We start from the raw sequence: 12841 nt of genomic DNA, 5'->3' as shown, positions 1-12841 counted from the left end.
TAAATGTTCTTTGGTCGTATGCTGATGTGCTGTCGTTAATGAGGAGTTTAAATTTGGATAAATTATAAATATTTGATATTAGGCAGGTGTTAGAAAAGGAAATAGCGCGTCTGAACATAGTTTAAACTTAGTATATTTTTTCAACAAAATATAAATGAAAGGTACTTTTGTGGTGTAATAATAATGTTTTTTAGTATTTCTACTGCAACAAAATAAGACGATTGTTAGTTAAAACAAGTTTTAGTGCTTTGTGGATACGTTTCGAATTTTTTTTTTGTATTTCTATTCATTCAAAACTAAATCTACGTTGTTTTGTGATATTTGAAAATTTGTCAGGCTCTCAGCCTCAACAAAAAATGACAAAATTCTGACTTCTCTTCTATTAACGTTTCCAGGTTTTATTTTGACTTTGTTTTTTACTTGAGCTGTTAACCGCACTAAATCTCGTCATGGCATCTTCTGGAGCTGAGGTGGCCACAATTATTTTTATGGTGATCGGAACCATTTTGTCAATAGCTTGTGTCGCTATTCCTTACTGGAAAAAGAATGATCCAGAAGACACTATTCGTGACAGCATTGTTCGGGTAAGTAAAATGAAAAATTATGGCGTATAAAATGCCAATTATTTTCGATTTTTTATCTTTGCGTACGACAATAAAATGGGTTTTTGCCACCACCAAAACCTTTTTTTGAACTGTAGTCTACATGTAGCCTGTGTTTTCGAATTTACAAACATATTTCGCCCGTTCGCAAGCAACCAGAAAACTCGAAAGAAATGTTTTTGTTCTACTTTTTGAAGTTAGCCCAAAAATTTATTTATAACTTCATTTTGTTTGTGTTTTCTGGTTTTTATTTCGGCTTTACTTGAAAAAAAGTAGATGTAATTTGGCAAAATAGTGACGATCATAATTTGACATTTTACAGCACGAGGGCTTGTGGATCAAATGTCAATCTTTTCAAACTGGAAATTGGGATTGCGATGATTTCAATCGATTCTTCCTTGGTCTGCCATCCGAACTCCAAGCAGGTAAAATGGAAACATTATAATATAGTTTTTTGGTTCTTTTATCTTTGATACAGAAAGAAGTTAAACTCCCACAAAACCTTGGCGTTCCTGAATTATTTTCAAAACCTCTCAATAAGATTACATGCTTTACACTCTGTGTATTTTTGTTTGCTACTTTCGTGGCAATATGTGATCATAAACTTTAAAATGTTTGTCCACACAAGTCTTTTTTTGCATGTACTTCTTTAAAACCAATTTTTAAGCAAACTTTTAGCATTTTCAATTATATTTATGCACGCAATTTTTATCACAGTAGAGAAATTGGTTAAAGATTTCAGGCAACAATTCTTAATGTTCAATTATTATTTTTTCAGCCCGTGGATTTGGTATCACTTCAATTGTGTTTGGAATGTTCGGAATCGCTTGTATGATTGTGGGAATGGAATCTATCCCATGCGGCAGCGACGACAAACACACTAAGGTAATTATCACAGCTTCGTGTCTCTACTGCTTCGGAACACTCGACCTACTGACCAAGATTTCGTTCTATTTAATAAAATCCAAATAATAAAGTGGGAGTAATGTTTTGTTTGTTTGTTTGTTTTTGCCCCATATTATATTTCATTAGGAGTGTACAGACTGGAAACTTTAATTAAGTGTGGATAATAAATTGCATATAAACCACAATGCAAAAACACCAAGCCAATATATAATACAATGTAATATGTTATGCATGGTTTATACATTGGCATTATGTTTGTAAACAATGCGATTACGTGTTTTAATTTTTTAGACCTTGCACGATTAGTTGCCATAATGCCATCAAGTTTATCAACCTTTCTAGGTGTAGAAACTTACATATAGTTGTACCGCAAGCATGTCTCTTTTTTGCGCATACATTTAATAGTCACATTGGTCTACTCAGTATATTCCCTATTAAATGCAAACTAGCTGTATGATGAGGTTTGCGCTATAAATATTTACAAGGTAGCGGCACGATTGACTTGCAGTAAATTAATATGATATCCTTTTTGTTATTAATTGCTCTTTTAATCTGTTTGTGCTACGAATTTCGTCTGCTAATTACTTACACACAAGTCTTTAACTACGTACTTAACAAGCAAATGTTTATGTTCGCAGAAACGCATTCGTTTAGTCGGTGGTTGCCTTGGATTCTTGTCTGGCATGTTATTGGTTGCGGCTGTATCTTGGTATGCCAATGACGTCAGAATTCAGCACGAATTTGCGACTCAACAACGTTTGGTCGGAAATACTTCAGTTAACAGGTAAATTTGCCAGTCAATTACAAAACTGATGCAGTCTCATATCATAAACATTTGCCGAAACGATTAAATGATAAAGCATGTCGCTTTTTACCTCTATTTGGGCCGTTGATGTTGTATGAAAAATATTCCAAACCTTACTAACTCCTTACATTTTGCTATAGTGTTTTGTATGACAAGGAGTTCTTGTCTCCCTGGATTAGAACCCTTTTTTTAGAGACTATTTTTGATTGAATTTGTGTGTACAGAGTAATATAATAACGAATACCAAGTTAGAGCAATGTCTTAAAAACATTCTCATCGCTAACCACTCTATTGTTTTAGATACATTTTTGGCGAGGGTTTGTTCATTGGATGGGTCGGTGGTGCATTCCTTGTTATTGCCGGTTTGCTTGGCATATGCACTGGATGTGGCGGAGAGTCATATGAGGATGGACCCAGAAGTTATGTTTACAGGCCACCGAAATCCGCTGGAACAGGACAGGAATATGTTTAAAATGGGAAGCCCTTGAAAGTTTTGCTATGTCTTGTACAATACATTGATCCGAAACGGATTTTTTTATACCAACCACGTTTTTAACTCGCTTTTATTGAAACTTTTTATGATCACGGCGCCAAGATGTGTTGAAATGAAATGAGTGAAGTTTTAGGCAGTTTTCTGTACGAAGGCATATTTTCTAAGGGATGTTGTTTGCGTTTAAAATTATAAGCAACTTCGTAAGCTTGTCCTTGTTCGTTCAAACTAATTTTATTGTCCAAACTTGGCCTTGCAGTTTATTATTTCCTCGTCCGAAATTCATCTGCCTTTTTTCCTACGCTTGCCATTGTACAGTTGTAATAAAACTAAATGAACTGAATTTTTGTGGTCCTTGTTTTTATGCAAACATCTAGATTCAAATGCCCGTATTTCTGGAATGTTTGCATCAACAGAACAATTACAACACAACAATAACAAGACAACTCACACCTGGCATAAAACGTGGACGATTTGGTTGTTTAAAACCGGTTTACGAGCACGGTTCAGAAAACATGTAAACTAATCTTCCATGTTATCAAACTTACGTGAAATAAAATGTTCTTGTCATGCTGCAAGAAAATGTCTATCAACATGCATTTATTGAATAATTAGTCTATACTTTATGGAACAGCCTAATTAGTTATTCCAACACAAACACATTTTTGTGTTGCACGAACATTTCCAGCAGACAAAGGCATATGCCTGTTGATTTGCACGTTTTCCTTCACGCAAAAAGTCTTGACACGGTAAAAACGTAATCTGGTTTCTTTAAACACTCCCAACAAATTGAAAATTGACTGTCTGATATAAATTGTTTGGTTACGAAGTCGAAAGGAGTTGTGTTATCACAGTCCAAACATCAACTGTTCAAATCGGTTTGCGCTTGTTTAAAGCAACGAGTGTGGTGTGCGTAGCAGTCCATAGGTGTATGATGCAAGTTTTAAGTATTTGTAAAAGCAAGTTTAACTTCATATGCTAAACTATATCATTGTTTTGTGTTTTGTACTCTGATGACTGTACCGTCACGCACTGAGGTATTGGAATTGGTGAGCTGATGCTGATAGGGTTTTACATACGTTTTACAATTGGCGGTTAAACGGTAATACAAATTAGCTAGTTGGTAGCTTTATAGTTAATTATTCATACAATCATCTTCCAAATGCTGTGCTAGTTTTGTATAGTGTTTTGTGTTTATTGAACGATTTTTGTTAAAAACACACTGGATGAATAAAATGACACAACTAAATTATCAAAGTGGGCCTATAGTAAAACATGTTGATGTCTTGAAATTTGCTGTAATTTCATATTTGAATTTTTTAGATGTGCTTGGTTAATTCAGACGTGTAAAGTTTAATTTAAAGAAGCTTGGCAGTTACAAACCACATGTGTTGCATAGCTACCGCCTACCGGTAAAAACGTTATGATGTTTAGATTATATATCACAGTACTTTATCGCTTTATTTTGTCAAAACTGCAGTTTTGTTTTAATAGTTGCACATGTGCGAGGAACCTTTATAACACAAGTTAGTTGTAGGTGAAACAAAAACATACGAAAAAAACATGTAACTGATGTGGTCTTCATATCACTGATTATGGCATGGGTATTTGCCGAAACATTTGAAAAAAAAAGTCGCTTTTTACGTGTATTTGGGTGGTTATTTTTACCATTAAACTTATGAACAGATCCGTATGTGGTGTTTCAAAGGGGCATGCAAGTTGTATACCTCGAACCCTAAAAGTTATGGCAAAATTTCACTATCATCGTGACTGTACAAACTTTTTAAGGCCGTGACAATTTCCCGTGATACAAAACACAACTGGTGACTGCGGTTTAGATGCTGAACACGAGACACTGTAATAACATTACAGGAGGTTAATACGACGGGCACTAGTTCAAATGTAAAACAGAATATACAACATTTGAACAGCTGGCTCGTTTTAGTAGTACTGGTATTGAAGTGTATGACATGTAATGTTAATGCGGGATAGATTTCGGTATGTTGTGTACATCAATATATTACTTAGTACACCTGGCTTATAAACATGACTAATAACCATGCTTTGTCACATTACAAAGCTTAAAATACCTACTTGATTCGGTAAAATGCATCTTGGGTCTCAGTGTACTCACTGCACTGTGATCTAGATTATGGACGGGTCGTTGTGAAGGTTGTGAGCTTGATCCTAGTAATGAATACATGTTTAAATTTGTCGCTAAATAAATAGCTAGTTTCAAACAGTTGTTTGTTTGTTACCAGTCGAAAAAAAACGTCGTCTTACATGACGTCATGAATATACTATTGACGTAATGTGTTGATGACGTCATTGAAGCTGAATGTTTTAAACTTGGCGATGGTAGGCATATGGAATATTTTATCAACTGCTGTTTTTCACCGTACAGTCAAACCGGTGTCCTGTAGGTTAATCTATTATACATGACGTATGACAGGAGAGAATGGAGAGGGTGCAGGTGTATATAGCGCAATACATGCATTGCAGTTGTGTTTGAACAGAAGCAGCTTGCACAAGCGAGCATTTTAAACCTGTATGAAATGATTCAAACAGAATGAGCTACTAAACAGTTTTGTATTACTTGATGGTTAACCAACCAGTTTTATGTAGTCAGGTGTATCGTTTTGTGTTTAATTGTCTGTGGTTAACTAAAAAAAAACAGATTAAGACTGCTTTAATTATTGCAAGTATATAGGTTAGTTTGTGACTAAACACTCAAATACATCAACGTACCTTACTGTATGAAGCTTTAAAACCCGTATGAAAAAAATAGTTGTTCAACATTACATAACCAAACTGCACGAAAGGTTTCAGCTTTTGTATTTTGTACTCTTTGTGTTAAGGCTTGTATTATTTTGCCACCTGTGTAAAATCGATAACATCTGTACACAGATAAAACAGGATTGGAATTGTCATCCACAATTACAATGGGCTCAGGTGCAGAAATCGTTGTTACTGCCCTGTTAGTTATAGACACAGTGATGGTCATAGTATGTGTGGCGATGCCCTATTGGAAGAAGAACGACCCAGAAGACACAACAAACGACAGTATTATACGGGTAAGCAAGGTTTTAAGTGGTTTGCACTAACTAAATTAAGTACCGTTAATTTCTTGGGCTTTACAGGTCTTTTTACTGCATCCCCTTCTGTTACGTACATTTTTGCATATGATGCTTTAGAATGACAAACATATGCTGATGTTTCATGTTTGTGCAACCAGAAGACTGAATATATAAAACGCTTGACTCCTTCGTTGTGAGTCGCGCTGTTCAGTTGCTGCTTCATCGTCCTTTTTATCGAAAGATACATGGTTCAAATCCCACCGCCGAATATTGTGTTTGACATTGTACGAGAAACATGAAACTTTTACTTCGACACAGCGGCATCTGATTGGTTGAAACGAAACGTGCGTCACTAACTATACGAATGAGCAAAAACAGCGTACATAACTCACAGTCAATCGATTTCTAAACTGGCTTTTACTAGTTCATGTGTTGTTTAGAGAAAAACAAGATAAAAACGAACAACCTAAAATCGTAGTAGGCTACACATCGTACATGGATGTATTTACAAAACTGTTTTACATTTAGCAAAAAAAACTCAAAGCAGGCCATAGACAAAGTAAAATTTCCGTTTAAAATCATTCACCAAAAGTTTTGTATTTTTATGGTTGGGCTAAGCGATAATGTGTTACGGAACCTTTAACGTTTTTGCCATAGTTGTTATTTGCCACAAAGGTGTTTAGAAAATGACAATCTAGCTAAAAATTTGTAAGTTTTAGGCTCCAAGCGAAGTTTAAAAAAAGGCACTTTAGTGGTTTAGCGTAGGCGGTTAAGACGCAGAACGAAGGTTTGAAAAAACACTGTTTATTTTCAATACAACTTCCTGAGATTTCGTGTAATAGCCCGGGGCTGTATATTGTATCTTCTCTATACACTTCTTTATACCGCAACCTATAATCTGGCTGCATATATGAGTGTGGGGGGATTGTAAGTGCTCATTTTGTTCTGAGTTCCAAAGCGGAACGCTGCTGAAAATTACTCTGCTCTTATATGATTAACAGTTTATGTTTTAGAAGTAAAAATAAAAAATTAATGAGTTATTGGTGGATACGGTATTAAAACTTGTTTAGGTGTTTATTTAAACAGTAAAAACAAAACTGTTGTGGTCAATTTGCTGCTGTTTTCGGCGAAAATCGGTTTTGTTATTAGTATATTCTACATTTTGTCATGCGCAAAACGTTTCTTTGTAAAGGCGTACTTAAATAATTGTCATGGTCAAACGCAGATATACAAAAAACTAAGCTTTTAACTTCTTAAAGTTGACTAACATTAATAGGGTTAAACTTAAGGAACACAACTTTAAATCATAGCTGTCGTCAATGCGCCTTAAGTTGGAGTATATACTCTCTTTTCTGTTCAGTTTGTCTGTTCAAAATTTTTCTGTTCAAAATTTTACTCTATGTTTAAGTGAAATTTTAATTTTAAAGCTAGAATTGTGTTTAGACGTTTTGGATTTTTATGTTTTTTTAGGTTAGTGTTTTAGCTAATAAATGTTGTCAAAGTCACTTATTTCTGTGTTTGACAAATTGCGTTAAACTTTTGCGCCAAAGTAAAGGCATATATCATAACAAGCACTTAATAATTTAAGAGGTATATATTGAAATTAAGTGCAGTTACGGCAACTTTTAAGCGGATAACATTTGTATAATTAGCAGCTATGACCTTTAACAAGCTTTATCGATTTTAGTTTCAAAATTTGAAAAAAGTTTCGCTTTTTGTGTCAGTACATGTTAACAAAATACTTTGACCAAAACTGCTGTAAAATCGCGTTTGATGTGAACCAGCAATATTTCTGTCAAGCGTCTGTGATGTAACAACTGCGATGAAAGTTTTACGATTTAATGGCACGTTTTCATAAAATCGCGGGATTTTTCCACATGTCGAACCCGTTTGATGTGGATATTTTGTGGATATTAAAACTGTTTGAAAAATTGCTTAAGGTTGTTTGTTGCTCAAGGCTTAAGGTTGTTAATTTTTTAAGTTGGTTTTAGTCTTGTATTTTATGTAGTTTAAAACACATAATAAGGAAGGGTTACAACGTGAAATAAGACAAAACATTACTCATACAAATTTTCTAGCGTACAGGCCTATCAGAAAAGAATCGGTTTATCTTAGTAGCAACAAAGCTATGTAATATTTTTTTTATTTGGTTGGAGGAACTTCTGCGCTAGTTATTGTAAAAGTCTGCACTGTTATTCGTAAAACTATTAGAAGCTATGTTTTAACTTCGTATGTTTAAGAAATTTTGCTCAAAACGCTAAAAAATGTTGAAAGTGTATTAATCACGTGACGAGCAAACTCGTGATTGTGACGCACAGTTCTTAATCACGTGATATTAAGGCGCGGTTACATCGCATCGGAAACCTAGGCTATAAAACGAAGAAGAAATCCTATAGTCTTTTGCTTCAAAATCCTCAATGTCAAACATTTTCCTCATGTGTCAATAATTAGGATATTTTAATGTATTACATTTATACGGTTTGTTCTGAAAGATATAACCATTGAAATCATCGATTTGATCTAAAAATCACTTTTTTGTTGCAGACTGCTATTTAAATCCATATCAAAAACGATTTACTAAAAATCAACTGCTGTTAAAACTTTTGGGTGTTTGAAATATACGAAGTGTTTTTCACGATGTGCATACTATCCTAAATATGCACTTAGGTACACAGTACACGAGTTTAAGATTCTTAAAAGAGACAAGCCAGAATGACATAAGATCTGTGCAAACGCTTTAAAATGTTTTTTTTTACAAGTAGGCTATACTGACTTTTTGATACATTGGCATGATATGCACTTGCAGCTAACTTAAGACTCGTCTTGATTCTCATATTTTACAATAATCGGGTATTTTTTCAGTGACTTTAATTAGATTGTGAAAGTATTAAATCACTGAGAACTTGACAATATGGGTTCCGGGGCGCAAGTAACCACTCTCGTCCTGATTGTAATCGGTACAATAATGACAATCGCCTGTGTCGGTGTTCCTTATTGGAAACGAAACGACCCGGAGGATTCGGTTATTGACAGCATCGTTCGGGTAAGCTTCCATAAACAAGGATCCCATTTTTCATGTTTTATTCACGTTGGGTTAGGCGAAAGACTCCTGATGCTAGCAGGAATTCCTGTCCAGATGCAGTGGTGTTAAAGATTGTAGGATCTAACGCATTTCTTGGTCATATTTTCCGCCCAGAGTTATAAGCGGGCCCTAAATGTACCGAAACCCTGAAGTACAAGCCTGAAACCGCCCAATCGTATTTTTTAAATAAAGCACGAGTTAGGCTCCAAAGTTAGATTTACTAAAATAAAATTACAACACAATGGAGTCGAGTGTGAATCAGGCCTGTTTTATTCAAACTAAAGACTTAGCCGAAACTATATTCAGAACTCAGATGTTGAGATATGACAAATTGAATCAATTAAGTTTGGGACACGAAAAAAATGCAATAAAAAAAAATATCGTTGACTCATGTGACCAAAATCTATCATTTGTGTCAGAAAATGTCATTTGTGAATGTTGCCCGTATATTTACAACTTGTGGCACAAGGAGTCTGTGTTTTTGTGTATTTCCGACAACAAAGCATAGGCTTGGTCAGGTTAAAATTGCGTTTGTGTTAACAGCCCATCTAACTTCAAGCAACGTTGCATTAAATATAAACACAAGGCTTGAGTGGTGGTTAAAACGTTTAATGTATATATAAAGCATATGTGGCTTTTAAACAAAACGATGAACTAGCTTATTTAACACAATGTACGAAACAGATCTAATATTTTCGTATTTTTGTTCACATTTAAAAAATTTAATGAACTTAATTTTAGCCATAAAATTTGAACGTAAGCTCATATTTCACTTTTTTACAGCATGAAGGCTTATGGATCAAATGTCAAACCTTCACCACGGGAAATTGGGATTGCGATGACTTTAACCGTTTCTTTCTCGGTCTCCCAGCAGAGTTACAAGCAGGTAAAACACACTTGTGGTTTCCTAGCGTTCGTAAATGCCTTGGGGCGACAACGTAAAGTTCGTTCGCACGGCCTTTTTATTTTTGGTCGTGCACTGAAGAAGGAACACACAAACCGCGGTGTTTGACTCAAGTTTACGTTGAACTTTTAGCGCACAAAATAAATTCAGAAACCTGCTGTGGAAAAGGCAAGGCTGTATACAACGTATACGTTTACCTACTACACGCAGCGTACGATTATATATTGCAAGACACTTAAAATGTGACTGACAATCATCTAATGATATGTTGCTGTCACGAAAAACGTTTTACTCCTGAAACATGACATTCATTTACGGTATCAGATTGATCAAAATGTACAGAATCTGAAAATTATTAGATACTTGTGTTTCCCTGAGCAAAAACTTGAACGGCATTGCTTCAACCCAGTGAAACCTGTTGGATTTAACTAAAGTGAACTCACCAACTTCCTAAGTCAAAAAAAAAAAATCGAGTAAAGAATGATTTAACTTGCAATAAAACTATTCGACGGCGAACACTTCAACAAATCATTACAACTTTTGACACAAACTTTGTTTTCACTTTTAGCGCGCGGTCTCAGCCTTACGTCCGTTGTGTTTGGGATTCTCTCCATTGCTTGTATGGTGATTGGAATGGATTCAATTCCGTGTGGTGGTGACGACAAATCACTTAAGGTAAGTTTAATGCATGACAACCTACAAAAGCTGTTTATCATTACCAAACCAGTTGCTTGCCTCCTCTGAAGCCAGGAAAAAAGTTTGAGCGCCCAATAAAAAGTTTGAGCGCCCAATAAAAAGTTTGAGCGCTGTCTTGCTTGATAATTTGGGTATAGATGCTTCTAGCAAATGACAATTATTTCCTCTAAAATGAAATCACCAATAATTTCTCCCAAAAAATGACACCATCAAGAATTTCTTCTCAATTATTATCATTGAAAACTTCTCCTAAACAAATGTTATCACCAATAACCATTCCTGAAAATTAACACATCATTAACAACTTTTTCACTAGACCAAATACTTTTTCTCTGACTAATAAGTTTGTATTCATCTATTCCTCCGTTTGTTTCAAAATACATTTGAGTATTGAATCTGTTTTTAATGCTTTACTTCAGTTTCTTCAAATAGAAATCATTTTTTTACAGAGGCGTATTCGACTCATTGGCGGATGTCTTGGATTGCTCGGTGGAGTTCTAATAATTGCTGCAGTGTCTTGGTATGCAAACAATGTCAGAATCCAACACGAGTTTGCCACGCAGCAAAAGATAATAAACGGGGGTACATCGATTACAAGGTAGGCTTAAATTAAAATATTTGCAAAGTGGCAAATCTTGAAATCCCTACGCGATCTTGCATATGTTTTCTATGTTGCTGTCTGGGGCAATTTGACTGAAAATTCTACTAACGAAAGAGCTCGAATCACAAAACGGTTGCTAATTACCGATGGATGGCGCAAAGAGCTTAAATGAATATTTAAACGCAAATTGTGTGTATAAATGCTGACGGTTAGGGCTATTGAGGTTGGAGGGATGTTCCGTAATAATGGAAATACCAATAAACCCAACTTATGTTCCTTACATTACATTTCATTCCCAACTGAATTCAAATCACATTGTTAACTCAAATAACTGTGCTCTGTACGTAATCTATCGGATTTTTTGTGATTTGAGTTCTTACGTTAGTAGCTCTACCAATTTAACTTGTTTGATTTTTATCGTACAAAACATAAAGTACAACTTAAACATAACTTATCTGTTAGACTGCAATCTTTTTTGCAATGTCTGCCTTTCTTTGTTATCCTATTGACATGAATGACTTTTTAAACGTTTGTTCAATAAAACTGTCCATTTTGGACACCCGTGGCAAATATATTTCAACCAAGAACAAACTCATGTGCTTTTTCATTCCTCTACTACAGATTCATCTTTGGTGAGAGCATGTTTATTGGCTGGGTTGGCGGGGCACTCTTGTTTATTGCTGGGTTGCTTGGCATATGTACTGGATGTGGTGGAGAATCTTACGACGATGGCCCAAGAAATTACGTGTACAGACCACCGAAAGCTGCTAGCAACGGCCAAGAATATGTCTAAAGATCATGATAGTGTTTTAGTACCAGCAAACTTTTTAGTAGCCTGTTTGGAGAAATATTGTTTTCTCTTGAACTGATTAAGCAAAACATTCATATGTGTAAAAATGCACGTAAATGTTTTATGTTTAATTAAAAGAAAGGTTGTTTGCAGACTGTGTTATTATTTTTTGCAACGTTTTGGTTCCTGGCGTAATTACTTTTTGTAATGGACGACGCAACAATCAATTCTACAACGTTCTGAAAACCTGTTTGTTTTGTGTGATTGGTTTTTTAACACTTTTGTTTTCATTCTTGGTCACATTACTGAAATGCTTCACCACGATAGCCAATGTTCCAGGCTTTAAAAATATTTCAAACTTTTGTATCTGTTCCATATCATGTTGAAAACTATCATACGTTAAAATTTGACTAACTTTTAGTTGTACAGATTCAATAAAACAAATACACCCTTGGTGCTAGTGCATTTGTTTTTTGACTCCCTCATATCCCATAAATTTGTTTTGATAAACAATAAAAATAATAGCGTAGCTTTTGTACCTCTCTGTGAGAAAAGACTAATAAACTCTCTGGGACTCAATAACATTGGTGGCGTGTTTTCGCTTTTTCTGAATTTTGTCACACGTCTGATTTATGCGTTTTGCACATTATTAAGAAATTGTACGAACCTTTTAGTAACTAAAAGTGCCAAAAAGTGCGGGCCACTTCCAAGGAAATTTTAAGTTCTACATACATGTTTTTTTTACTTTGTAACAAAATAATACAATCTCTCTAAAACAGTGGTTCTCAAAGTATGGGTCGCGGCCCAAACATGGGTCGCGCAGGGTCACAAAATGGGTCGCGCTGTGGTGATTCAATTCTGCCCAAACGAACTTTTATTTTCAATTCT

General features: G+C 35.0%; 2 protein-coding genes across 3 annotated transcripts; both read left to right on the top strand.

Moving 5' to 3' along the window:
* The first annotated feature begins 281 nt into the window (after nt 1-281).
* On the top strand, nt 282-3146 carry LOC145231628 (claudin-1-like). The gene is made up of 5 exons (XM_080096352.1): nt 282-584; nt 925-1027; nt 1381-1487; nt 2147-2292; nt 2614-3146. The coding sequence occupies exons 1-5, from the start codon at nt 450-452 to the stop codon at nt 2783-2785; spliced, it is 663 nt and encodes a 220-aa protein (XP_079952478.1). The 5' UTR covers nt 282-449; the 3' UTR covers nt 2786-3146.
* Nucleotides 3147-5690: 2544 nt separating this feature from the next.
* On the top strand, nt 5691-12482 carry LOC145208892 (claudin-7-like). Of its 2 annotated transcripts, none has more exons than XM_080079139.1 (5): nt 5691-5877; nt 9746-9848; nt 10435-10541; nt 11012-11160; nt 11785-12482. In XM_080079139.1, the coding sequence occupies exons 1-5, from the start codon at nt 5746-5748 to the stop codon at nt 11954-11956; spliced, it is 663 nt and encodes a 220-aa protein (XP_079935265.1). In that variant the 5' UTR covers nt 5691-5745; the 3' UTR covers nt 11957-12482. The 2 variants fall into 2 exon arrangements, with proteins under 2 accessions (XP_079935265.1, XP_079935264.1); XM_080079138.1 differs by lacking the exon at nt 5691-5877 and adding an exon at nt 8400-8923.
* Nucleotides 12483-12841: the final 359 nt, after the last annotated feature.

The sequence above is a fragment of the Phallusia mammillata genome, chromosome 1 (assembly GCF_965637545.1).
Source record: "Phallusia mammillata chromosome 1, kaPhaMamm4.hap1.1, whole genome shotgun sequence".
NCBI classification, from domain to species: domain Eukaryota; kingdom Metazoa; phylum Chordata; class Ascidiacea; order Phlebobranchia; family Ascidiidae; genus Phallusia; species Phallusia mammillata.
Note: the sequence above shows the minus strand (reverse complement) of the source record. Positions and strands in the feature narration are given on the sequence as shown.